The sequence below is a fragment of the Phasianus colchicus genome, chromosome 1, assembly GCF_987193195.1.
Source record: "Phasianus colchicus chromosome 1, bPhaCol1.hap1.1, whole genome shotgun sequence".
NCBI lineage: Eukaryota > Metazoa > Chordata > Aves > Galliformes > Phasianidae > Phasianus > Phasianus colchicus.
This window is the reverse complement of record NC_143436.1, coordinates 69,442,896-69,469,558: the sequence shown is the minus strand read 5'-3', so window position 1 is coordinate 69,469,558 and position 26,663 is coordinate 69,442,896. Positions and strand designations below refer to the sequence as shown.

At 37.3% G+C, this 26,663-nt stretch overlaps 1 protein-coding gene across 4 annotated transcripts in view; it reads left to right on the top strand.

Moving 5' to 3' along the window:
* The window catches only part of PACSIN2 (protein kinase C and casein kinase substrate in neurons 2), a 62,231-nt gene that overhangs the window by 23,570 nt on the left and 11,998 nt on the right, over positions 1-26,663 (top strand). For all 4 annotated transcript variants that reach the window (XM_031597204.2, XM_031597203.2, XM_090146922.1 and 1 more), the window contains 6 exons: positions 8,312-8,422; positions 19,800-19,956; positions 20,737-20,972; positions 21,618-21,773; positions 22,745-22,920; positions 24,699-24,819. In XM_031597204.2, the coding sequence (XP_031453064.1) occupies positions 8,363-8,422; positions 19,800-19,956; positions 20,737-20,972; positions 21,618-21,773; positions 22,745-22,920; positions 24,699-24,819 (906 nt within the window). In that variant the 5' untranslated portion in view covers positions 8,312-8,362. Of the gene's footprint in view, positions 1-8,311; positions 8,423-19,799; positions 19,957-20,736; positions 20,973-21,617; positions 21,774-22,744; positions 22,921-24,698; positions 24,820-26,663 lie in introns of those variants that run through there.

The window sequence follows — 26,663 nt, the reverse complement described above, 5'->3', positions numbered from 1 at the left end:
GTGAAGATTGAAACTGAAGTTAGCCATTTGCATTCTTCTTGCTATGGATTGTAATTACTCTCACTTCTCTGTAATTGATCTCTTTTTCCTCCCTTACTTTAAAGGCAGAATAAAATTTCTATCAGAACATTTTCATGAGCATCGACTCCAAATTTAAGCACTTAATGTTGTTTAGTAGTGGCCATTAAAAACAAAACAAAACCTTTTTTGATCAAATGCAATAGAAACGTCAAACAGTGGAACCTTTCATTGGCGTTGGATGTTTTAACACTAAAATGTAGTAATGAAATAATTTCTGTGCAGATTTATGCTTGGAATTCGAAGGAAGAACTTTCAGTGCTGGTGAGCAGGAGATCACAAGGGCTGGTGTACAGTAGGAGTGTTTTAACAGTGCTGTCCAGCTTTGAGCAGAGTCCTGCAAGAGCAGACGCAGTTGGTGTCTAAAGAACTTGGAGACTTTTACTGTCTCTTTATTCTTGTTACTGCATCACCTCTTACACTTACAGTTAAGCAAAAGTGTGTAGTCTGAATATATTAAACTAGTAAGTACATCCAAATCTTCTAGAACTCTCTGGGTAGTTGCATATAGGCCTCATGGCCTTCACCAAAACAGGCATGCCATTTAAAGCTTGTGTTTATTTCCTGTGGTCAGTTCTGTTTCTTTTAAAATCAGAAACCTCTGTGAAGCCTCTGAACATGGTTAGCAACTATATGGCTAAAGCAAAAACCACACCATTAAAATATCCACCTGCACGGAGATGACAAAAATATAATTTTTCTTGGTCGCTTGTTTTGCTGTGCAAGTCATCTCTTGGCTTGGTTCTAAAAATGCAGACAGAGGTTATACAGACAGCATGTAGGAGCTCATAGTGATGGGTAAGTCTTGAATGTCTGAAAAAAAACCCAGCACAGATGACAGCGAATGAAGGGAGAGGAAGATAGGGGCTGACAGCTGGTTCACAGACAAGTGCATCACCCTGGTATTGCTTGTGCCTGCAGTAAGGACACACGGTTACAAGACAGAATTCCCAGGAGGTTTTAAGGGTTCAATTGCTTTGTCTTCAAATATAAAACCAGACAGAAACAACAGCTCATAACTTTGGCCTATCTTCTAAGAGTACTTGAATGACATCACAATGTACGTATCTGAAGCCTGATGCTGAGAATCTATTTGGCAAAGTTTGGATCCTTGTCATGCACTACAGAGATGGACTTCTGTGTTCTAATATTCAAAGGTAGTCGCATTTAATCAGTAATTTAAAATTTCACTTACTTAATAAGTTATCCAAGCTGTTTTAAATGGGAATATAATAACTAAAGTAGCTGTTCTCGTTCTTTATATTATACTTTGTGAAATGTATACACTATAAAATTTCAGTTATGCAGTGTTGATGTATCAGTCGACTTTAAACTGAGACACTCTTATCAGTATAGTTGGTTTTTTTTAATGTGTGGAAAGTATCAAGGTAGTTCTGGCTGCTTTGTTGATCTTCTGTTGTGTGCTGGAAATTGCTTGTTGCCTGCATGTAAAGGCAGTGAACTAATGCTGTTTTTAGTGGTTTTCTGTGTTGCTTGTTACAGAGATAACATTTTAGCAAATGCGGGTATCACTGAATACAGTTGTAAGAAGCTGTCTCAAATCAAATTCTTGACTCCTAGTTTTGTTTTGATTTTTGCTGTTTTGTTTTTAGTTTTGTGTTTTGCTTAATTGGCATTTAATACCATTTAACATTTCTGATCCTGGGCCAGGGCGTGGGGAGCAGGGCAGCCAGCAGCACCTGCACACCTGTGAAAGCACATTTTCTCTGCCTTCCTCCACTTCAAGAGCTGAGTGTCTCTTCTCCTCTTCCTCCTCTTCCCCATGCTCCCATGGTGGGTGGCTGACACCAGTACTGGGCCTGCCTTGCAGCTGACTCCAAATTACCTGCTTTCTCCAGTGTGCAGGCACACTGGCAGCCCCATCCACATCCTGCCTGTTAGGCCAAAGCAGATGTGTAAGGAATCTCTCCTTCCTCTTTCTTAAAGTTATGAATGGCTAGGACAAGCTAGTAGCTTGTATGCTGTCTCAGTCACAGAGGAGAAGGCATAATGTAGATCATGTCATGTAGATCATTTCCTTGTCTCGGTGCTCAGCATACTGAGGTTACCACCAAATGGGTTGCTGTCACCTTTCAAAAACTAATTTGTTGTGCTGCTCTGACTAAATTGCATAGGAGGCAGTGATTCAGTTTCCTTTCACACACTCTTCTCTTGCATTTGTTGCTGAAGTTGAGTTTTTGGAGGGAACTAATGGATTTTCTTTGATCTCTGTGAAAGAGCATGCTATTCTCCCTTGTAGATTGGAAAATAACAATTAAGACAAAGCTGTTGATTTGAGTCTCTGGCCTCAAAAGACTGAGGCCTAACTTGTATTATTAGCAGGCAGTCATATCTTCTGATCACAATTAGGAGTGTTTACAGTGCTGAATAGTAGAGAATGAACTTGGTTTGATGCCCCTGCATCCTGGGGCTAAAATTCCTAGATGTCACTTGAATGCACAAACCAAAGAAAACATTTTTTCCTCTGGTCCAATCCATGTGTGGACTTCCAGCTATGGTGTTTCAGTTGTGATTCTAACAGGTTTTGGTTTATAATTTTACAGTATTTCTAAAGATTGTGTTTTTCTGACCGTGTAAAGCCATCCAGAAATTACAACTTCAGAGAAATCAGGAGCTCTCCTACGACAGATTGTTTGGACAGGATAAAAAAAGAAGGAATATCTAAATTGCTTTATTTAATCCAGGAATACAAGATATACTTTTTTGTAATGAATGTTTGCGGTAGCTGGGCTTAGCAGCAGAGCACAGTGGTTTGTAGTTTAAGTACAGGATGTTTGTTTCTGTACAATGAAGTTCTGTTTTCTTGCTATTCAGGATGGAACAACCTGAGACTTCAGTGAGTAATACAGGAAAATATCGTAGCTGAAAGTGTTTGCTAGTAGCTGGTGTAAGCTGAATTCTATTCGTACCCTTATTTGTATTTCACTCCCTAGTCACAGAATGTGGAATCCTGCTGAGTCAAATCCAGAGTGACAACTTCTGTTCCTGCAAACGGGAACTTAAAGGGGGATGTGAACAGGTGCATTTCTTCTAGATGCTGTTAAACTGCCTTTGAGTTTGGTTCTGAAGAGTCCTTAAAGAAAACACAAGGGTAGTATTAATGGCTGAGGAGACTATTTGGTTTCCTAAAAATGGATTGATTTATTTTTTCCTCACCATGAGGACTGCTAAACACCGGGATGAAGTGCACAGAGAAATCATGCAGTCTCCATCTTTGCAGGCTTTCAAGACCCAACTCTGAGTAATCTGGTCTGATCTCATAGCTCACCCTGCTAAATGATTCAGTCGTTCTATAACTGAATTTTTCTTGGTTGTGGACCAGTTTGTCGTGCAGAGCTTCAGGATTAAAGATTGCCTTGCTATAAAGCAGCCTGTCGTACGTGAGAGAATAGTTGGCAGGATGATTGCTATGTTGTGTGGGCACTGAGAACTTTTGCTGGCTCATTCTGTTCTAGAAACAGTTAAGTTCTAGAAGTGGGGCACAAAAGATCGTGCATTCTGCTTGTTACCTGGATTGCACATTTTGGGAAACGTTGACCAGGTCTGTGTAGGACAGGGCTGTGGTATTGCCTTCAGGTTTTGAGTATGTGAAATAGTGTTTTATCTGTAGATGTCCTTCATGTTGGAATATCAGACTTCCAGCACCTGGTTTTCTTCTTTGTTGCGTCCAGTGAGCAACATTAAGACCCTAATTAATTTTTTTTTTCCCTTTTAATGCTATCCTCTTAAAATACAGCCATCTTCTAAGGGGGTTCAGAACATTAAATTCTCACAGTTTAACAAACAGTTCTACATGTTTCACAACAAGAATTCATTAAAAACTTGTCTGTTCTGGAGGAAGGGGTGTGTTGAAGAACGGCTTTAAATACTGTTTTTCCTTTTTTCTATTGGAAAATGCTTGAAGAGAAGTTTTGGAATAGCCTGGATTATTTTGCCATCTTAAGTCTGCATTTGTTGCACAGACTTTTGCAAGTCGTGTGATGTGCTAATCTCTACCACCTGACACAACAAAAAGGCAGTAAAAAAGAAAATCAAGTGTTTTCCATGTGAACAAAGTAAATGCTTTTTGAATTTTGTGAATTGCTTTCAAGGTAACAATATCAAAACTGATGTCTTGAGAGCAGAAGCAGCATATTTCATTCAGTCTTTGTGTGCAATTGCTGAAGGTCTGCTTGGCTACTATTAGTTAATATTTTCTAAAAATCTCATTTGTTAAACCCTCAGGATATTTATAGCAAGTCTTTTCACATTAGAGGCCACCAGCAGTAGAGGAAAAACATCAAGGTTTTTAGCATATAGCATTTCTAGAATGTTCCCTAAGGAGGAAGCTTTTTTATTAATAAATCTCATTTGTTTATTGCTCAGTTTCCTAGTGTCTTAAAAATCACTAAGTGAAGAAACTTGAGCTTTTCTTACCCACACCATTTCTGTAGATGTTACAGTATTTACTATTTAGTATCCAGTCACTCTTTTCAGTTGGAATTCGTGGTTTGTTTTGAGCTACATGAGTTCTCTGAGCTGGTGCGTGCTGACAGTCTTTGTGATGAACAACACCAGGGCTGTGAGCTGATAAGACTTTCTCTGTGCTGCCTCACATTTGGTGGTTTGTGTCTGCAGCAACACGGGTCAACCTTTGATAGATAAAACACTAGGATTTTATTCTGTAATGAAAATCCCAGAGATCTTTGGCACAGAGGAAGAAAATATCAAAGATTTAATACGATGATGTACCTGCTCAAGAAATTGCTAGTGTGGGCTCAGTAATGATGTACCATGTGTGGTGAGCTGGCTGACAAGTCAGCTTGGAGGTGGGCAGAAACTGCCAGAACACCATGCTCAGCAAGAAAAAGGTAACGTAGGGCTCCTGGAGAGGGCCTGAAGCTGTGGAAGAAGACCGAAGCTGGAGTGCCTGAAGCCAAGTTGTGGGAATGCAGGAACTGGGTGTGTGCACCTTGCTTTCTTAGGGAGTTACTAGTTCTGCTACTTACAGCCTTGCTGACCAAAGAACTCCCAACTTTTGGCATATGATGCAGCTGATCATAAGCAGGAGCCATCTCTTTTGTCTTATTGATTGATCTAAATGTCCCAGGTTTTATTCTGGCAGCCTTTGTTCTCAGGCTTACTTTTCATAGTTAAGCATATGACCCTCACTATCAACACTGACTTTCATTGTGAAGCCCTGCAAATTCATTTGAAGGATGGGAGAACCAAACCCTAACAAAAAATGTGCTAAAGAACTGGCTGCTGTAATAATTCTATTGCATGAGAGCAGCATGACTCATTCAGTTTGATGTTGGTATTTCAGTATTCCGTTTATTTTTAAGTTGTGCTGTACAAATAGTGTTTTTTTGTGCCAGTTGTTGCTATGACTTCATAATATTTCTCTTAATACGCTTGCTCATACTTTCTCACAGCATAGTATTTGGCATAGGAAAACCTGAAATCCATCAGAATTTCCTGAGTGCTGATCATTTTCATGCTTTTATGGAAAAAAAGGATAGTTAGTGTATTATGTACTTTTGGTTTAGGAGGAATAAAACTTTGAGGGGGAGGAAATTGCCACAACCTGCTCCCTCATTTAAGAAAATGTTCCTTTGTTTCAGCTTTTCCTATTTTTCAGTGTAGCTTTTTCAGATAAAGCTTTCCAGTGCTAATATAGCCTAGGCCATTTTAATAAGAGGTAAGGTCATAAGGTAAGCTGACACTGTTGTTACTTCAGAAAACTTTCACTGTTTTCTTTAAGAAGGAAAAAATAGTTCTTGTGTGATTTTTTTGGGGGGGCATAGAGTGTGTGTAGAGGGTGGCTGGCTGCCTTGATTTGTTGAAACTTGTCTTTGGGTTTATACTTTTGATATAATTATTTATTCTTCTGTGACGCTGAGCTCAACAACCCTCAGCTTGATCTTTTCCAAACAGCAACAAAAACTTTGGTTTAAATATTGTGTTGTAACTGCTGTAGGAGATCGATGCAGCCCTTCCTGAGAACATCACTCAGTCTGCATAGCATTCCAGGGTTGCATCTGCTTCATTCACTGTTGGTTTCAGAGTACTGTGTTTGTGTTCCTTAATGGGGAATATCAGAGAGGCAAATAAACGACTGAGAAAATAGCTTGCAGTGTTTGGTTGAGCAAGTTGTCTTTAAACTCTAGGTGTCCCTTTGATCAGAAAAAGTATCAGGAATTACTGTTAGAGATACTACTCCATAGCCCTGTATTTTCAGGAAAACTTGAAAATAACCAAACAAACTCTTGGAGAAAAAAAAAAAAAAGAACTGTTTAAAGTTTGTCCAACTACTTGCAAGCTTATGGCACTCTTGCATCCTCTCTGTGCTGCTTACAACTATCTGGGAAGGGCTGTCAGAAAATATCAGCACTTACAAATATGTTCTTTGCTTTCCTTACTGTAAGAATAGTCAGGGCCGATGTTTACTTGAAAAGAATACATTCTAATTACACATAGGCTGCTAAGAACTGGTTAAACAGCATCTCTGTTCAAGAAACAAGTAGATGCGGTGCTTAGGGACATGGTTTAATGGTCACTGTGATGATGGGTTGATGATTGGACTTTGTGATCTTGGAGGTTTTTTCCAACCTTAAGGATTCTATGATTGTGTGTTCCCCCTTGGTTCCATACCAGCACAGGTAGGAAAACTTTTCTCCTGGTAATTAATAATAAATAGTAAATTGAAGATTGTTACACTCACATATAAAACTACTTTGTCTCCATATATCTCATCATCATTTCATAGACACAGAAAGACTTTATTACCTCTATATTTTAACTCTAACAGTGACTAATTGAAAGGAATTATAAATAAGAATTTCTGGTTTGTGACCAAATAACTATTTATGGAGAAAATGTTTGTGTTGGTTTTTTTAATAGAATAACTGCTACCCCTTGTTTACTTGACTTGCGGAACCCTTCCTGTGTTTTTGAACATCTTTTTGAAATTAAATCGAATTGATATCCCAGGGTGGGTAAGTGATAGGACAAGGGGGAATGGTTTTAAACTGTGACAGGGAAGGTTCTGGTTAAATATTAGGAGGAAGTTCTTCACACAGAGGTGGTGACGCACTGGAGCAGGTTGCCCAAGGAGGCTGTGGATGCCCCATTCCTGGCAGCATTCAAGGGCAGGCTGGATGTTGCTCTGGTCTTGTGGTTGGCAACCCTGCACATAGCAGTGGGGTTGAAACTAGATGATCATTGTGGTCCTCTTCAAGCCAGGCCATCCTATGACTCTCTGATGACTCTTTGGCAGTTTTCAGTTCTCTATTCAGTATTAGAGCTATTTAAGTTTTCTATGAATTCGAATGTGGAAGTAAAAGTAATTGTCACCTTCAAGTAGACCTTGCCATGAGATCTGCAGCTTTTTACTTATGCACTGGGAATAGTAGATACATGTGTTGTACTGTCGTTTCAAATCTACTCTCTCCTTTAGAATCCAGAGGAGCATTGGCAGAAAAACAAACAACACACCTCTCAGTTAGCTAGCCTGGTAAGAGTTCTGGTCACAGGTGATTGTAGGTGCAATAACTGAATAACTTTTGTACTAAGCTTTTCAGGGAGGAGGCTGGCTTTGCCTTCTGCAAGTTGAATTCAGTAACTTTGATGGTCTTTCCTGTAGCTTTTTGCTTTACGTTGTTGTTGAGAGAGGAAGCTGTTTGCTTTTGTGGATGCCTTTACCTTTCCAGTAGATTATTTGAATCTAAGATTCCTATAGTAATGGCTCTTCTCTGAGGAGGTTTATTTTTAAATCCATAATTGTTCTTGGCCTTAAATGTTTCCAGTGGTTTTTATTATAATGTAGTTTTCCAGTGAAAAAGAAATTGCAAGCAGTGAAGGTTATTGTATCATTAGCAAAGGTCAGCTGATTTTCTCTTAGAGTGCTTTGAATGCTTAGCAAGTAGAAATCACACTGTTCAAATATCTTTAACAGATTTTCTTTTTTTCTTAAAGTAAGTTTAAAATGGAAGTTCAGTGATATTTGATAGATGGATTGAACAGCTTCTGAATACCATAAATATGATGGTAGAACTGAGAACTTACAGGAAATTATTGTTTCAAAATGCACTTACATGCTGTGTGTGCTTGGCTTTTGTTTTTATTTTGTTCTTCATGATATCCAAGAATTTAAGGATGATTATTTCATTTCTCTTCTAATAACTGTTATTCATTAATAGTGCTCCTTTTTTTTTGTTTTATCTTCTTGCAGGTTTTGAAGGTGTTGAAGCTCTGAATACTTGCAGGCTCTCCATACATAGAAATGTCTGGCTCATACGATGATTCTGTTGGAGTAGAAGTTTCTAGTGATAGCTTCTGGGAGGTAACCTAAGCTTTTTATTCACAGTATTTTGATTTTGTATTTTTTCTCTTACTATAGAAAATCTGTTTTTTTTTTTGTACATGATAAACCGTGGAGAGAGCTGCAATATAAGATGTCTCTGGTTACTGTGATCTGCAGAAATAGCCTTCAGGGTAAAAATGACTTTTTAGATTTTGGCCCGGTTCTGTCAAGGCTTTTTAAATGGCAGAGACTCGGGGAACATCCGTTCTGATGGGATGTGCAATTCAGAATCTAACCTTTGCAGGTTTTTATTGCTGGGGAGGGGTGGGGAAAGAGCTTTTAAATTACCAGTGGAATTGAATGAACAATATTAAATTGAAAGTAACTGGTTAAACACTAGTGTAAGTGTACATAGGTTAAAATTTAAGCTAACATACGAGTTTACTGCATTTGCTGTTTGTGCCTAGTTGTAAGATTTTTTTGAGAGAACTTATGCTTTCTCAGTGTAAGAGCATTCATGCAGAAATGTAATATAAAGCACAATGCAAGATCACACTAACTTCTGCCTTCTCCTCCTTCTAAGTCTGGAGGAGACTTTCACATGTCACAACTTCATAAAAATTTAAAGAGAACAAACTTCGTAAAGCAGAAAGCATGTTACTAAAGGAGTTTTTACAGGAAACAAGTGTTTGACACAGCCAGTACCACAGTGCTGGCTGTGGTGAGTATGCAGTCTAGATGAACTGTATTCAGTGGGGTAAATTTCTACCATGTGACTGGGAACTGAATCTAGCTGTAGTAAATATGGAAGTGGCATGGGGAAAATATCTAAATTGTTCTGTTATCAGAGGTGATGATGTCAGACATCTTGGTTTTGATTATCTACCATTGTGTAGAGAGATTTATTTACTATTATGTGAACAATGACTATTTATTCTATTTTTTATAAAGAATTATCTTAAACATATTGGATTGTCAGTTTTACAAATACTTTTTTTTGTAGTGGCGCTCTGTCGCATGACTGCAGAGAGAATGTGGGATCTCCATACTCTAGAGGTCTCTTTGGAGCTTTCTCCTCTCCAGGCTGAAGAGCCCCAGCTCTCTCAGCCTGTCCCTGTAGGGAAGGTGCTGCAGCCCTCTGATTATCATTGTGGCACTCTGAAGCCATTTTCCACCCAACCTGTATCTGTGCTTGGGATTGCCCTAACCCAGGTACAGGACTTTGTACTTGGCCTGGCTGAACTTCATGAGGTTTGCATGGCCCACCTCTCAGAACTATCCAGGCCCCTTTGGATGGCATCCCTTCCCTTTAGTATGTCAACTGCACCATTCAGCTTGGTGTCATCTGCAAACTTGCTGAGGGTGCACCTGGTCCCACTGTTCATGTCACCTACAAAGATATTAAATCACACCAGTTCCAGCATCAGTCCCTGAGGAATGCCATTAATCACCAATCTCCATTTGGATGTTGAGCCACTGACCACAACTTTATTGAATGTGACCATCCACCAATTCTTTATCCAGCAAGTTATTATAATTGTATGTAGCATCATGTGACAGTGATGATTTTGAATCCTGGCCCTGAACAAGATGCTTGGACTAAAGCAGGACTTAAGGGCAAATGGGAAAGTGCCTAATGTCCTGTCTGCTGCAGTGTAGCCTTGATATAGAATATTTCGAGCAATTTCTTTCACCTGGGAATAGTTTTCTTGTGACCTCCAAAATGTACTTTTGTGCATTTCAGTGTGAGTCATTGCAATACATGCCCCTTACTAGTCTGGACTGTAGTTTGATTTATATGTAGTTCTGAATATTTTCATTAAATGAATAATTAAGATATCCTGCAGATACTTAAGCCAAATTATGTCATGACATGAGGTACTTTTTGACTCTAAGCCTTGCCTTTCTGCAGGACAGCCGGAAAAAACAATAAGGCAAGAATTACTCCTGAGCTCAAGAGTTAATAAGGGGGATGTGTGCCAGGCTTCCACTATCAAGTAGAACATTAACTTGAAGCGAAGGACATCTTGTACCAAGACGTCAACTTTAGAGTAACTCTTCAGTATTAACAATGACATGTAGACACTAATAGCAGGCTTGTCAAACTTAATTACCAAGCTCTTGGTTTGCTGGGTTTGGAGCCATCTTTGCAACCAAAGTTTGTCTGAATTTTAGATTAAAATTTGTCATTTTTCATTATCTTCTGAGTCAGTTATTTTGTTTCTAAAAATTGCAACTTTGAGCTCCAACCTTTGTCTTTCTCAAACTGGAGAAATAAACTGATGTGATCAATGTTTTTCATCTTCATTAGGAAAGATGCAGCATCTCTAGAATCATGACCTCAGTACTTTATGCTTCATAATAAAAATTACAGCATTATTAATCAATTTGTTAGTTGCAGTGTTAATGCAAACTTGTCATTTGCACCCTTTCTATTTCATCAGAAGTTTTTGAGGTGTGGCATGTTTGTTTTTGCTGTTTTTAAAGACAGCCTGTGGTTTGTTGAAAGCCACATTGTTGTGTTTCACTGCCACAACTGAATGCAGTGAATGTATTTAAACCTGGCTGTGGCACAGAAGAGGCAGACATGGGAAGCTTTTGAGTTTGTTGCCACATACTCCAAAATAGCTCAAATTTATTTACTGCTGGAGCGTGCTGTAAAGCACATCTTTTTTGTGAAGGACACTTAGGAAAGAGTGAGGTGGCTGGGTGTGGAATGTACCCTAAGAACTTCCTGTGAGGGCCATGGTTTTGCTCACTGCATATCTTTGAAACTTTTATTTTTTTATTTTTTGAATGTCGTCGTTCTATTGAGCTGATGAAATTGTGCTTATTGAAGTGTTTATAAGCTAGTTAAGTTTTTGCTGTTGCCATTCAGACCTTCATGAAATGTCATCTGACTGTAACTGTTCAGCTTTTTCTTTTGGATTGCAAGAACAGATGATGCAGCTTGAAAAATTAGGCTTTCAGAAATACCTTTCTGTACCATAAGTTGGAAATTGAAGCTTTCACAGGTAAATTGAGGAAAGTTTTTCATTGTTTTGTTAAACTTTTAGTATTGGCTTGCATTTTAGTCTCCTAGTGGAAGAAGAAATCCATTCCAGGAGACCACATCTGTCCCTCCACCTCCCGCCCCTCCCAAAATTCTTCCAGATGTTCAGCAAATAAAAATGTTTTAGGAGATGGAAAAATTGATGCATGTTTTCATCTACGCTTGGTTAGAGAGCAAGGAATTGCAAAGTATTAAGGAAAGACATTCTGAGAGATAAGAGATAATTGCTACAGGAGGGTTTCATCAAACTTCAGTTGTAGTAATGCCCTGCATTACTTAAGAAATGGAAACCTCTTTTTCATTCTGACAAGTTTCAGTATACCTTGATAGATTTGGCTGAACTCATGGTGTTTACTGGATGCAGAAATTTTAACACAGAGGAATCTGGTTGATATGTTCCAAGAAGAAATTCCTCATTGGTATTACTTAGCTGACAGGGATAATGTGTTCTGGAAGCTACTGATTATGGCCTGGAGCAGGATGGTAGCAACTTTTCCAAGGGAAAGTGGGAAATTTGGTGCCCAGTGTTCACCTGGAAACCTTCTGGATTTTTTCCATCTGCTGTACTGAACAACAAAAAAAAACCTTGTCTTGTTCCAATATTCTGTGAAATTATTTTAAAATACAAGAAACAGACAACCCTTTTGGCCTTCAATACGGTGGTAGTATTGAATTCCACATGAAATAATTTGGTATTTTAAAACTGGCCTTCTGTTAATTATGATGATGCATTTGTTAATAAGTCCCAGCTTTATGCTTGCTAATCACTGCTGTGGTCATATTAAAAATGCCTTGAGCAAGCTGAGACAAATGCTATTGTTCACTTAGATACCTGTGAAGGTAAGAAAGATGATGATTAGGCGTTGGTAGAGATCAAAGTAAAAGTTTAAGCATGTTTTGCGAGGTAAGGCATCGAAAGAAACAGCTACAGCCTGTAGAAACGCTTATTTTTATGATCCACAGATTATTCATTGATGATGCCACCTATACCTTAGATATGACTCCTTATTCTCCCTTATTCTCTGCTGCATGGGAACCTCCCTATGTATTGTGGAGTTGTTCATCAGTACTGTAAAAATACCTACTAATCCAAGCAAAAATAGTTCTTCTGATCAGCTGCTAAACAGTGACTGGCATTAGGTCTATAAACTCAGGCCTGTGATCTACTCTTTTCAAGCCAAGAACTTGTAATGCATTTTGAGGTGCTGGGTATGTTGCATTCTGAAGAGAGAGAACCACTAGCAAAGAAACGTTTTCCACTGATTCAGAAAGGAGAATTTGGTCCTCTTTGTACTGTGGTTGGATCAAATCAGGCCACAGCATGCGTTTTCATTACACCACTTCCCCACAAAAACACAGAAAAAAACAACAATGAAACAAACAAAAATCAGCCCCAGACACTCTGGATAGCAGAGACAGCCAATCTGGAACATGCCTCTGACAAACTGCATTACAAACTCTGTGTGGCAGTGGTCATGGGCCTGCCAGTTTGGGTACTGATCGCGTCTGTGCTTCGTGCCTGCTGCTGTCAGCCAGCATCTAAGTGAGTTATCTTCTCAGGCTGTTGGATGAGTTTAAGAAGAATTTAACTCACTATTGAATGTTTAAAGAAAGTGTTTTGAAGTTGAGGGTTTTCAATTCCTTGTTAGTGAGTGCTGCTTCTGTTGATGAAGCCAGTTGTTCTATTTCGCTCTTCCATTTTAGAAATATTTGGACTCTACATCAGTAGATTGCTGTTATATCTCCTGCATGCAGTTTTTTTCTTCTAGCTTTGAGCAGCGTAATGCTTTCCATTTATATTGCCAGGTATTTGCTTACTGGTGTGTTTGGCTTTAGCTTTTGTGAGCCTAAGAGCTTCCTCAGGATTTTTCTTGAATCCAGAGGCTAATTTATGTTAGTAAATTTACCAGTGTAAAACTTAAATATACAGAGATAGTGCTGTGAGATGCTTGTGCTGTGTGTGTGTTAATTTATGGACTAAAATAGTTCTGCTTATGTTCAAAACCCACTTTCGATCAACACAGATATTCAGGATGCATGTGGAAATATAGAACGAGGTTTCAAACCGGGCCTTGAATAATCTCTTTTTTGCATCTTTATTCTGAGGGAGAACATGTGCTATTGAGTATTATAAAAGTTAACGTTTGGAAACTTATGGTTTGTAAATAGAAAGAAGGTGTATTTATGGTTGAATTGAATGTTGGAAGTAGTTTGTTCTCATATTGGTATGTGTGGGTTTGACTAAGCCTTCAAAGCTCATTACTGTGCATTTCCTGCCTGTGAGTATTTGCCAGTTGAAAACAACAGCAAAACACATTGTATGCTGTGGTGACTTGAGAGATAAGGAAATTTATTTTCTTTCAAATGGTTCCAGTTCATAATGGCTGACTAGTTACAGATAAACTAGGCAAGCTCAGAAAAAGAGTTAATGTCAGATCTTATTTCAGGCATTTGAAGCTCTCTATTAGTGGTTATAGTAATTATAATATGCGGGAATTAATTGACTGGTGTTTAGCAATAGCTGATTGTTTGCTACGTTCTGAATTGCTGACAAATTAAAATATCCTTATTTTTCAGTCAGTGTACCAGAAAAACCTGTTTAGTGGTTTTTAACTCTTTATGTGTTTTATCCTTGTCTATGAATACGCTTAATAAAAAAACAAAACAACAAACTGAATATAAAGTTGAGATAAAGGTGTTAAGTAATGTGATACAAAGAGAGAGTCACAAACACTGTGAAATTATAAAATATTGAGCCTGTAATCTTTGATATATTTCCATATCAATGATGGTGGCTGGTTGCAGTATACCTGGGTGGTAACGGAGGAAAGAGGAATGTACTGCTAAGCTGTGCAATACTGAATACCTGATTGCTGTGTGCTTGTCATTCTCTGGCTATTGTGAATTCTCTAAGTCTTAGCTTAGGACAGATTTGAGGTGACTCAATGCTGTGCTGATATACGAGAAGAAATGTTGTAATGAGAAGGGGGGATATTTTCTCTCCTAAGCAGAACAAACATGCAAAGGCATTTCATGGGAGATGAAATTGGGCAAAATGGTATCACTGAAATATATTAATAGCAAAGCTCAGTATTATTTCAGAAGACACAAGGAAACTAATGGCTATCTGAATTTATGAAAGAAAGAAGCACTTTGTGATCTTAGAAGTCTTTTCCAACCTTAAAGATTCTATGATTTTGTGTTCCTCCTTGGTTCCATACTAGCACAGGCAGGAAAGCTTCTCTTAATTAGTAGTAACAGCAGTTTGAAGATATACACTAACGTATAAAACTGCTTTGTCTCCATATAACTCATCATCCTCTCATAGGTACAGTTAAAACAGAGAATCAGAGTTTTCAGAGAATTTACCAATTTAATCAAGAACTTGACCATTACAGCAGTATTTCAAGAAACAAAATCTTAGAAGATCATTTCTTCTTAAAGTGTTTCTAGCAACTAAGGCTGAACGGCAGCTGAGCAAGTTGCACTAATGCTAAATTGAAAGCAGGATACAGGTTTTAAATATCTTGTGGTAAAAGATTTCACTGTCCTTGAAACTGTAAGAAAGCTTGCGGTCCTACAGTTTACCTTCCTGAAGGAAATGCTTCATTTGTAGGACAAGGACAAGTTTAACAGGAAACAACCCAACAAAGATCAGAAAGTTACTCTAACTGATGAAATCCTGTGCTCACATACCAAGCAGTGCTAATGCAGAAATCTGAGAATGCCAAGGCATTATGTAAATTTAGCTCTGATCAAACAAAGAAAAACAGGATTTTTTTTTTCTGGTCAGCTGCTACAAATAATATTTGTTGTCTTTGTTTTTTCACAAAAATTTGTCATTGCAGTCTCCATAGCTCAAAATGCAATTTTTAAACAGTAGGTTCATTGTAAGAATTAAGGTAATGTAATATTTACGGTTATAGAAGATCTAAATGATTCCCCTAGACTTTGTATAGATATTTGTGAATATTACATATTTGTGAATATGTATAATTACTTCAGTTAGTGTTTCAAGGCCAGGCTGGATATGGCTCTGGGCTCCCTGGTCTAGTGGGTGGTGACCATCTTGAAACTAGATGGTCATTGTGGTCCTTTTTAACCCAGGCCATTCTATGATTAGTGTTATCTTTAAACATTAAAGTATTCTATAAAATACTTTAAGTTGAATGAAGATATCTATATGCTATATGAAGATATCAAACCTATATTTGGAGTGGGGAGGGTAGTTCTCAGGTTGAGGAGGAAGGAATTCAGCTCTCAAGTATCCACACATTCACAGAGGGAAAGCAGAAGGCTATTAAGTGACTGTAGAATTGAAATGCTGGACCATTTTGAAGTTGGGTCTGTTTAGTTGCTCATAAGAAAGTCAATTTTACTTTATTTTGCTTTGGTCTAGCCTATCCACCGATCACATTTAATTTTTATTAATGCACTAACTTGAATTTCTTGAGTAGGACAGAAGTCCAGTGTGATCTCCTTCAGAAAGCCATACTGCAAACACTGTCCTGCTCAATACTGCCTAAGATAGCTGCTGCCTCTCACCAAACTGAGTGTTCCCAAGGCTGAATCTGCCTTTCAACAGATCTCACTTGGAGACAGGACCTGGAGCTCTCATTTACTGACAGGTCCTTCACTGTGCTGCGGGCTCCAAATATGCTATGGATGTGCCTGTGACCTGTCTGTTCCTTGTGTGTACTTTCAGGCTACTTGCACAATCTCTAGAGCCCTGTACATCTCTTTCCTGCCTCTGGTCTTCTGAATCAGATGCAGACAGCTGTATCCTCCAACTTCAAATCTGAAACTGCAGGGAGAGGAGGGATGTGCAAAACCTATCTGAAATCTATGTGCATGCCTGTGCATGAACAGACAGATACATGGGAAGAGCTGGTGAGATATGATGCACTTGTAGTGAGTGTTAGTAAGATACTGGAGAAAGTCCACAACACCATTTTTTTTTTTTTCCTCTGCACAGTATGCCCTGGGAGGCTCAGGTTGTTAGAAAAGCAAGGAACCTTTGTCTGAAAAGACTAAGGACTGGTGATCTTACAGAATCAGAACATTTTTAAGACAAGAAACTAATCAAATTTGACATAAACCATTGTGATTTTAGTATGTTATATAATAATTTTTAAATGCATGCTTGAGAAACTTTGTTTAAGAAGAATGAATTTATTTAGTGACTAAGAATCAAGATCTGAGAAGTATGCTTTGCATTTTAAATATGCCCCCAAAGAGGGGAAGAATAAACTAATTATTTAAAAGATATGAACTATCAATGATTTATTAATCATGATGTTTTAAAAATGCTAAATGCCACGTATGTAACTTGCATTCAGTGTCATGAAAAAAATGACAGAAAAATGCTTTGTTTCCAAAGCTCCTAACTTTCTTCATAGGTTGTGAAAATTGAATGTGAAGTCTAATGTGATTTAGGAAATGTTTGTGTGTTTTGAATGAACATTTTTGGTGTTTGGTTTGAAAGTATTATAGAAGACTTTCTATGGAATACAAAGTTGTTATTCCGTAGTATTGTAGGCCTTGTTCTTGTTCTGTACTATGATGTTAGTTCTTTCAGTCCTCTTCAGCTGAAGGAGATGGTGTGGGTGAATCCCCTCTGGTCTGCATGGGGCATTTTTTCAAGTGGCCTTCTGCAGCAGAAGGCTGAGGAGTGAGTAGGCTGTAATAGGTGAGCTGAATTCTGTTCTTTATATGCTGCCTGAGATTTGACAACTGCTGGATATTACCGTGTGGGCAGGATTTGCTCAGACGACTCAAAATGAAAACATTAAAAATACCATGAGGCAGCCAGCTCCAATTCAGTATTAGCATATAAAATGCTAATTTAGTAGTGAAAATTTATGAAAGGAAATGTTCTTGCTAGAGACATAAATCCCTAGGCATGTAACTAAAATTGATGCTAATATAAGGCTATGGGTAGTTGTGCCAAATGTAACCTGTTCTAAGCCTGCTTGGCTGTGAACCTACAGCCAGAGTAATTTTGAGCATATGAATAATTTTGTGCTCCTGTCACAAACTTCAGCAAGTATTTTTTTCAGGTACTTAATTTTCTTAACATTTGGATTATATGAGGGCTGCTCCAAAAGTAATGCCACCTATTTTATGATGTTGGCTCACAGAATCAGAGGCTGATGGTGGTGGTATGGCAGTAGAGGTTGAACATTTCCACCAATATTCCATAGCATTTTGTTACTGTGTGACAGATGGCAGCAGAGGGACAGTCTGACAAAATGGTATCAATGGCTGTGAGCACAGTGAGGAGGTGGGTGTTGCGTAGTGGCAGAGGGTCACCTCTGCTGGTACAGATTTTAAGAATGTGATATGCAGCTCTTGTTTATTGCTGGTGAAAATGCATAGCTAATGGTGGTGACTGTCAAAAGAGTGTTGTGTAGCTGAGAATGTGCTCTATCAAATAGTGCAGTTGTGCTCTTTGCATCTGATGTAGTTTCTATGGAAATAAATGGGAGGCATTACTTTTGGAGTGACCTACAAAGTGATCTTTGTTACTGTGTGGTGTTAGTCCGAAACTACTAATTTCTCATTTTCAATATTTGCCCTGAAAATAAGAGGTTACTTTTCATACATTTCGTATTACTAGATGAAGTCTGTTTGGATGTGATCATTGTCTGATTTTGATGCCTGCTTCTTCGCACTGCTCATAGTTTCTTATCTTTGCTTGCGTTATGTTTTATGTCCAAGTCTGCAACCCCCTGCTTTTAAAGGTGCTACTTTTTGATGAGAGTAGGACAAGTCAGTGGCTGATGACTTCGGTGGCTTTACTTTGATGATAACTGAGTTTCTTAGATCTATTGAAGTGGATATCATCCAAAAAACACTCAAATTAATGCTTTGAGGACAATGTCTTAATAAATTGCCCTGTCATTGTTCGCTTTGGTTACTTTTTTTCAGCTTTGACCCTGAATTTTGTCAACTTATTTTTGGCCGATGTTTGTCTTCGTCAGATTTCAGAATAGTCACTGATGAAGTCCCACTTATTTTTTCCAGCTCTTAATATAGTTTTCCTTCTTTTAAGAATATTAAAATATTTCCCTTTGTACTCTGAGAAGCTTTTCTGAAGCAGATGGTTTGCCTGTGCATCTGCTGACAAAATTCTGAATAAATACGAACTAGAAAGTTGGATGGCTTCCCACACTTAAGATGTGATTCATGTAAAAATGGCAAATGTGCTTTAAGTATTTGAATGGTTGACGTACTACTTCACTGCTAATCTTTTTTTTTTCAGTCAGGTGGTTTGGGCTGATAAGAAGATGACTATAATATTCAATAGGCCGTGCACATTCTGTTACCTGAGGTTTTTATGTTTTGTTTAATGTTTACAGAAATCAACCTGACTGACCTTGAAACTAGTGGAAATACTAGTTTGTCAGCTGTATCACTTTTTCCCCCGTCTGCCTCTCCTATTACTTAGATTGGTTATTTAATGTTGGTAATACACAAAAATGAATACGTGTTTGTTTATATAATGAATGTTCACACATTTTTCTGCATATCTCATCCCTTTGCATCTTGTACGTGGAGTCCTAGTTTTTCCTCTCTAAAACCTTCACGTTTATGCTAGGGGTAGGAGCTTCCAAGTCACTATCAGCACTGAGCCCACATTAAATTCTAGAGTATACTTTTGAACTAATTGCAACCTACCTTGTCAACACTGAAGCATAGCTATAATATAGGGTGCCTCTGATCTCTGCTGGTTATACAGTGGATGTGTTTTTCTATACTGCATTCTTAGAAAACAAAAACTCTCTAATGTTGTGTAGATTTTACAGTACTCCTTTGTATGTTGTTGCAGTTTTATCAATCTTTTAATTAAACAGAATGTGAAATTAGGATGCTCAATAATAAATAGATTCTTTCCTTCTTCAGTGCTTGCGTCAAGTATTTTGACCATCCAAAGCATTGCCAAGCAGTAATAATGCAGAACAATTTCTTAATAACTATTGTGGCAATTACCTATACTTACACTGCAAGACTAATAATTCATAGGTTCTTTTGTAATGCTGTATTTGCACTGCTGACTGAACTGTGTCTACTGAATGGTGAGCTTGCTTTTTTAATAACCTTTTTTTTCTGCAGGACAACTTGCCAGCTTTGTGGTGTTCTTTCAGGGAACTTCCAGCATCTTCCATGCAGACCATACTACAATTTATTTCTAATATCTTATATAAGTTAGGTTTTAAGATTAATTGAAAATACTGGATGATATAGTTGATGAATTCCTGGTAGCAGATGATCGTTCTTGTCCTGTTGCTGTATGTGTATTAGAGACTTGTCTTGCTTTCAGGTGTTTCAAGCAGGAATTGCTAAGTGTTTGTTTCTTTATAGGTTGGAAATTACAAGCGGACAGTAAAGCGAATCGATGATGGTCACAGACTTTGCAATGATCTCATGAATTGTATTCATGAACGTGCACGGATAGAGAAGGTCTATGCTCAGCAACTTACAGAATGGGCAAAGAGATGGAAACAGCTTGTGGAAAAAGGTAATACATTCTCATTTTGAACTCTGAAAGATTTCTCAAATAAAAAAAAAAATTGAATGTTCTTGGTAAGTTGAAAGTAGAAATGTTTAGCTTAAATGGAACCTCTGCAAATGGCTCAGCACTGTAACAAATGAGTCTTTCAAAGATCAAGCTTTCCTTGATTAAGACAAAGCAAAACAAAACAAACAAACAAACCCCACAAAAGACAAAAACTTAGCTCCTTTTCTAATTTGCTTGTTTTTTATGGAAGCAGATGAATATTGCCTCCAGTGTTGATGTATCCAAATAAATTCAATTCTACACATTAGCTGTTTCTCGGTAAATAATGGTAGAGAACACACTTTGAAAAGTACGTCTGCCTAAAAAGGTGTCAGTGGTTGTTGGGGAACCAATAATAGAAAAGTAGTGTTTTAATGAAAAGCTGATCTGATAGCATTTTAGTATATTCTGAGTTAGCTTTTCTTTTCCTGGTTGCCCGTGCTTCAAAAAGTATGTTGAGAAATCAAAGGCAGTTCAACGAGGAGCTAATAAGTGTAATACTGGGAATTGCGGTTTAGGGAGATGCAGGCCAGACTAAATGAGTATTATTTAAATATGATTTTAACATGTTATATTCTAAAAATATCTTTAAAAAAAAAAAATCCCTTTTCTAGATTTGCATAATTTTCTAGGAATTCCTGTTTAGAAATGAATGTAAGTCAATAGCTTCAGGTAGTCTCTTGGGAATATAAGTTCCATGTGGGTGATGTTATTGAGAATGACACTTTCTGTTGTGTTTAGGCCCACAGTATGGAACAGTAGAAAGGGCTTGGTGTGCTTTTATGTCAGAAGCTGAAAAAGTGAGTGAGCTACATCTAGAAGTAAAAGGTTCACTGATGAATGAAGACTTTGAAAAAATCAAGAACTGGCAGAAGGAAGCCTTTCATAAGCAAATGATGGGAGGATTTAAGGAAACCAAAGAAGCAGAAGATGGATTTAGGAAAGCTCAGAAACCCTGGGCAAAAAAGCTGAAAGAGGTACAGCAGTAGATTATGTATTAGATATCTTGTGTTACAATATATTAATGTCTCAAATCTCTGTAAGGGAGTAAACTCCCTATTTCTCTGCTGGATCCTCCTTTCTCAAAAAGATCTCTTGCTTTCTGTCCTCTTCTGAACATAAGTATTTTCTCTTGGTCTCTCTTGATCTTGGTGACTTCACTGAAAATCTGGAAAAAGTGGAATTTAAGTTATTTCAATAATATCTGGTCCCATGCACTGGGAAGTTACGTATTGTTCAAAGAAATGATCAGGGGAAAAGTATTTGCAAATTTTCTCCTTGTCCCGCAACATTCTTAAGTAACAGGTTTGTAGAAGGGGAGCAGAGGAACGTGGGCATGAGGAAAAATTGTTGTACTTGAGACTTCCTGTAATCCTTTCTTGAGTCTTTCTTCACTTCTCTAAGCTTTTATAAGTGATATTTGTTGTATGATGAAATACATTGATTTCAAAGTACTGTAATAATTTCCTTACGTTGATTATTGTGTAGTGTTCAATCCTTGGCCTAAATAAGAATGTACCAAAAAAAACCAAACCAAACAAAAAAAAACCCATCCTGAAACAAAACCATCGCAATTGTTGTATAAAGTGTCACAGATGCAGAGATTCAAATCTTCTTTTTAGGTGGAAGCTGCAAAGAAAGCATACCATGCAGCCTGTAAAGAGGAAAAACTGGCTATATCTAGAGAGACAAATAGCAAAGCTGATCCAGCGTTAAATCCTGAACAACTCAAGAAATTACAAGACAAAGTGGAGAGAAGCAAACAAGATGTACTAAAGGTATGATTAATATATAGCTTGTCAATATCTGAAGATTTTTTTCCTCCTGAATGTGCTGTGGACTGCAGTACAGCTTAGTCTGTTATGGTCCTATGCCAAAATTTGGGATTTTCAACAAAGCATGTCATTGTTATGCTCTTTTGTGAGGAACAGGTAGTATAACCTCTATTTTATCTAAGTACTTTGAGTAGGGAAAGAATAGAATAATACAAGAGTTATTCATATTTGGTAGTGAGAACAGAGTTATTTCATTTGAGAGAACATGAGATTAGATGCCAGCACGCTTTAAGCATCTAAGTTGTCATCATTCCTGACAGCAAAATGTGTGCTTCTTAAAAATTATTCTTTAAGGAAATGAAGCTGATACAGTCTATTTAAATAAAGTAAATGTGTGACTTTTTTTCGAAAAAAAATTTCCCTTTGTGATGTTGCTCTGTGATCTGGGTGGCCAACATTATGTTTGGTGGGATCTCTTAATATCTCTGGACTACTGCTATAAGTTAAACTAAAGTCAAAAATTCTGTTTGTTAACTGAGCTCGCTAGATTTGTGACTTATGTTCACAGGAATTTAACTGTTTGTAACTGACAGTGAACTACGTAAACTGCTGAAGGGGAAATGCTAACACTTTGAAATTATTTGGAGATCTTTAACTAAGAGACCCTGTAAATTGAAAGACCACTTACTCTTATACTAAATGCCTCCTTTGTTTTTTATCTTTAAGATTACATTAATGTTTTTCATGATTTCTTTCAAGAAGCTGGAGAGGAGGCTGAGGCCTTTATTGGAATTGTTTTGTTATTTTGTTAGGTAACTCTCATCATGATCAAACAGGTACTGGTGGTAATGCGAAGAGAATGTGACTTTTGTATTTTAGTCCAGGTCTTGCCTATTACTATATTATTTGTGGGTCTCGTAGGACTGTAATAAAAATATTGCTAATTGATTTCTTTTTTATTCCTTCCACCTCAGACAAAAGAAAAGTATGAAAAATCACTGAAAGAATTAGATAATGCCACTCCTCAGTACATGGAAAACATGGAGCAGGTATTTGAACAGTGTCAGCAGTTTGAGGAAAAACGCTTACGTTTCTTTCGAGAAGTGTTACTGGAAGTTCAGAAACACCTTGACTTGTCTAATGTTGCAAGGTAAAACTGTGCAAGACCTCAAAATTAGTGCTTAATACTTCTGAGCAAAAAATAATCCATGCTTCAAGTAGGTCGGTTTAAAATCTGACTTAATTTTAATATTTAAAATTAATGACTTAATTTTAATTGCTCAATTTACTAAAAGTGGAATATGTTATTTCTTTGTTTTGTCTGAGATCTGGTTAGCATCTATCCCTAGCATTTGCTAGTTATCTTCAGAGTTACCAAATGAACTGGTAAACCCTCATTGGTGATATATGTAGATTGCTCCAAAAGTAATGCCTCCTATTTATTTCCATGGAAACTGCAACAGCTAAAAAGAGCACAGTGAAACACTATTTGATAGAGCAAATTCTCAGCTACAAAACACTCTTTCAACACAGTCACCACCTAGCTATGTATTTTTGCAAGTGGTGAACAAGAGTGTGCATGCTGCGCTCGTGAAAGTCTGTACCAGCAAAGGTGGATCACTGTTGCTGTCACCACTGCTGAAAGCCACCACTCGCCACCACACTGTGCTCACATCCACTGTTTGGTCTCCATACGCGTTCAGCAAGCATCAATGAAAGTCAATGGCATTTCTTCTGCATGGAGTAAGTCAGTGGCTCCCCTTTGCTTCATGCACGCTTACATGTCAAACACCATTTTGTCAGACTGCCCCTCTGCTGCCATTTGTCACAAAGCAACAAAATGTAAGGGAATATTGGTGGGAAGATTCAGCCTCTGCTGTTATATACCATCAACATCCACCTCTGATGCCCCGAATCAACAGAGAATAGGAGGCATTACTTCCAGAGAAGCTCTTATATTTCTAGAGATCATGTGCTGTGGTCTGGTAGGGTTTCACTAAAATCCATCTAGCTTGTTAATGGACTCATAGTTCTGCATCACTTTTAAGACCTTGTATCTGTTGTATTAATACCTCTTCATCTGGGTTCCATATTACACCATATTGATCCTTTTGTTAAAAAAGAAGCCTGTTATATTTGTAGTCAGTCTGTAGAGCAAGCATATCATGTGTGTGGTTTAAGACAGGGGATCAGAATCGTATCTGCAGCATGACTTCTACTCTGTGTAATCCTTCATCGCTAACAGAGTTCGACTTAAATGAAGAATTAGACCAAAAGATGAGCAGGTGAAGCAAAGTTCTTTTATATAGCATTTGATATTTTATGTAAATAGTGTAGTTATTAAGATCACAGTATCTAAAACAGTAAAAGCTGTTAGCAGGTATAAGAAATATACATTTTCTTCTGCTCATTTAACTCTGCTTCAGGTTGGAGACTTTTATTTTCATAATGAATTAGAAGTCTAATTGGAGTAAGACAGAAATTTCATAGGATTGCAGAATACCTAGAGTTGGAAGGGACCCATAAGGATCATCAGGTCCAACTCCTGGCTCCACACAGAATGCTGTGAAGTTAACACTGAAAACAGTTCCTACTACCTTGTAGGCAAGCTTTTAAATTCAAGAAAGTTCAAGGTTGACATTTCGTAATTTAAATACATTCTGAATTAAGTACTACATTTACTGACAACTATTTAAGATACTTTACAAGAGAGTAATAATCCATCTTTCAAATAAGGATGTTATTTCACTGTTTTTTACAGGCAGTTTATGGGTCTGTCCCACAGTTTTAAAGTCTGTCTTGCAGTGTTTTTTTCAATACTGTTTATATAAAAGTGTGTATATATATATATATATAATATAAATGAGTCTAGAGAATTTGCCATGTTTCTACATGTGTGCTGAATTTGAAGACAAATTTGTTTTGCAGTTACAAAAATATCTACCGTGAGCTGGAACAGAACATAAAAACTGCAGATGCTGTTGAAGACTTGCGGTGGTTCAGAGCTAATCAAGGTCCAGGGATGTCAATGAATTGGCCTCAGTTTGAGGTAAGATCAGAGTATGGTTGTTTTTATGGGTTTTTTTTTTATGTTTTTTTTTTCTTTTCCAGTTTCCTTTCTGACATGTTCCTTTCTGGTGAGACTCTTAGACTCGAACAACTTCTAACAGTTAATTTTATTACCTTAATATTTATACTTTTCTTTATTTCTATTGGGTTTCCTCAGCCTCTACTTTTGGAGGTGATTATATCAAACACCTATTTCAAGAGTAGAGAGGTAAAAGCAGATATTTTCTTTTAAAATGAAGTCATTACTGAAGTTGTTAGTATGTGATTTTCCCTTTTGGTGTCAGACTTAAATTGGGATTTCCTTGTTATTGAGTAGACAGCAAAGACTGTTGAAGTAGTTAAAATATTTCAAATTGATTCTGAAAATGTAGAAGTCTTTTTAACTAGTATTTCTGGTACCATTATATTAAAAAAAAATAATAATAATAATTAAAAGACCCTACCTTGCACTGGTTATTTTATTGCTGGATTCAGTTTTGAAAGGAAAGGAAAGCTTTTGAGGAGTGTTCTGCTAACTTAGCTTACGAGAAACAAGTTCCAAATTCTGTCAGTGCAGAATCATACTAGCAGATTATCAAAAGGCTGGAATTGGAATGAATTTCTGTACAGAATCATAAGTTCAATTGAAATAATTTCTGGGCATTCAATTAATGGAGTGGAAACTTCAGTTATTGAGTGTAAAGTAAACTTGAAAAACCTCTAATTTTAAGGTTTGGGGAAGAAAGCTCGTATTAGTACTGCAGAATTTCTTTGCCTGAAACACTGAACTACAGTTACTTCTGTGTGGGGAAATACCATCCATTTTCATAAACATCATAATTAATACATGAAATTCCATTGTTACTATTTTTCTAATCAAGTATTTTTTCATTTGCATGCTACAAGGATGATGTAAGTAAAAAACAAAAGTCATGATCAAATGAATATGAAATGTCATTATAAAGTACAAATGTACTTAGGTCAGTGGTCTTTATATTTTGGTAACTCTAAAATCCATATGTATTTGTACGAGGTGAAAATAAAGAGGTACCTCTGAAAAGTTGGCCAGAAATCACTGATGACTGACCATGCTACTTGTATAAACAAGTAATAATAGCATCTCACAAAATCTTCATTTTCTTCTTGATATCTCAAAGCTTATCTTTTGGATAGTAAACCGTCTCCTGAATTTTTGACTTTTAACATGTTCTTTGAGATGAAACGTGTAAGCATAGGATATTTGCTTGTGTTAAGTTTACTCTCTGTCCTCTGTTTTATATCTGCATGTGGCCTAGTTTGACTTGAAAGGTGTAACTTGTGTTTAGGTCTCATCATGCCTGTTCATCTGCCTTCTGAAACTTCTCAGTGATTCAGAACATCAAGGAGGGATTCTTAACAAATGACATCATGAGTCCTGTCAACAGTTGTGTTGATTTGAGCTCTTTTGGTTGACTTTCAAGGACAAAATATTTGAGTGCAACTCCCTAAGGGCTCATTCGCATTTTAGGGACAGGAGAAGTTATATACAATGACTTGAAAAATGAGCTCCATTGTAGGTCAGTCCTGCAGCACTTCTCAAGAAGTAAACTTGTATCTCAGAGTAGATTGCAGTACTTCAAAAGGTAAACCTAAGATTTAATTTTAAAAAGCCAGATGTCTTGGCATTACTTGAAACAGTAAATGCTCTCAGTACAACTTTTAAAGAGTTGCACTGAGCAATTCCTTTGATTTCTCCAGTTCTCTACCAGATGGTCTGGTATTTTAAGTCTTTTCAAGGTGTGCAGAATGCTAAGCAGGGAAGTACATGTCACTTTGGGATTTGTGACTAGCAAAGATTTGTTTGCA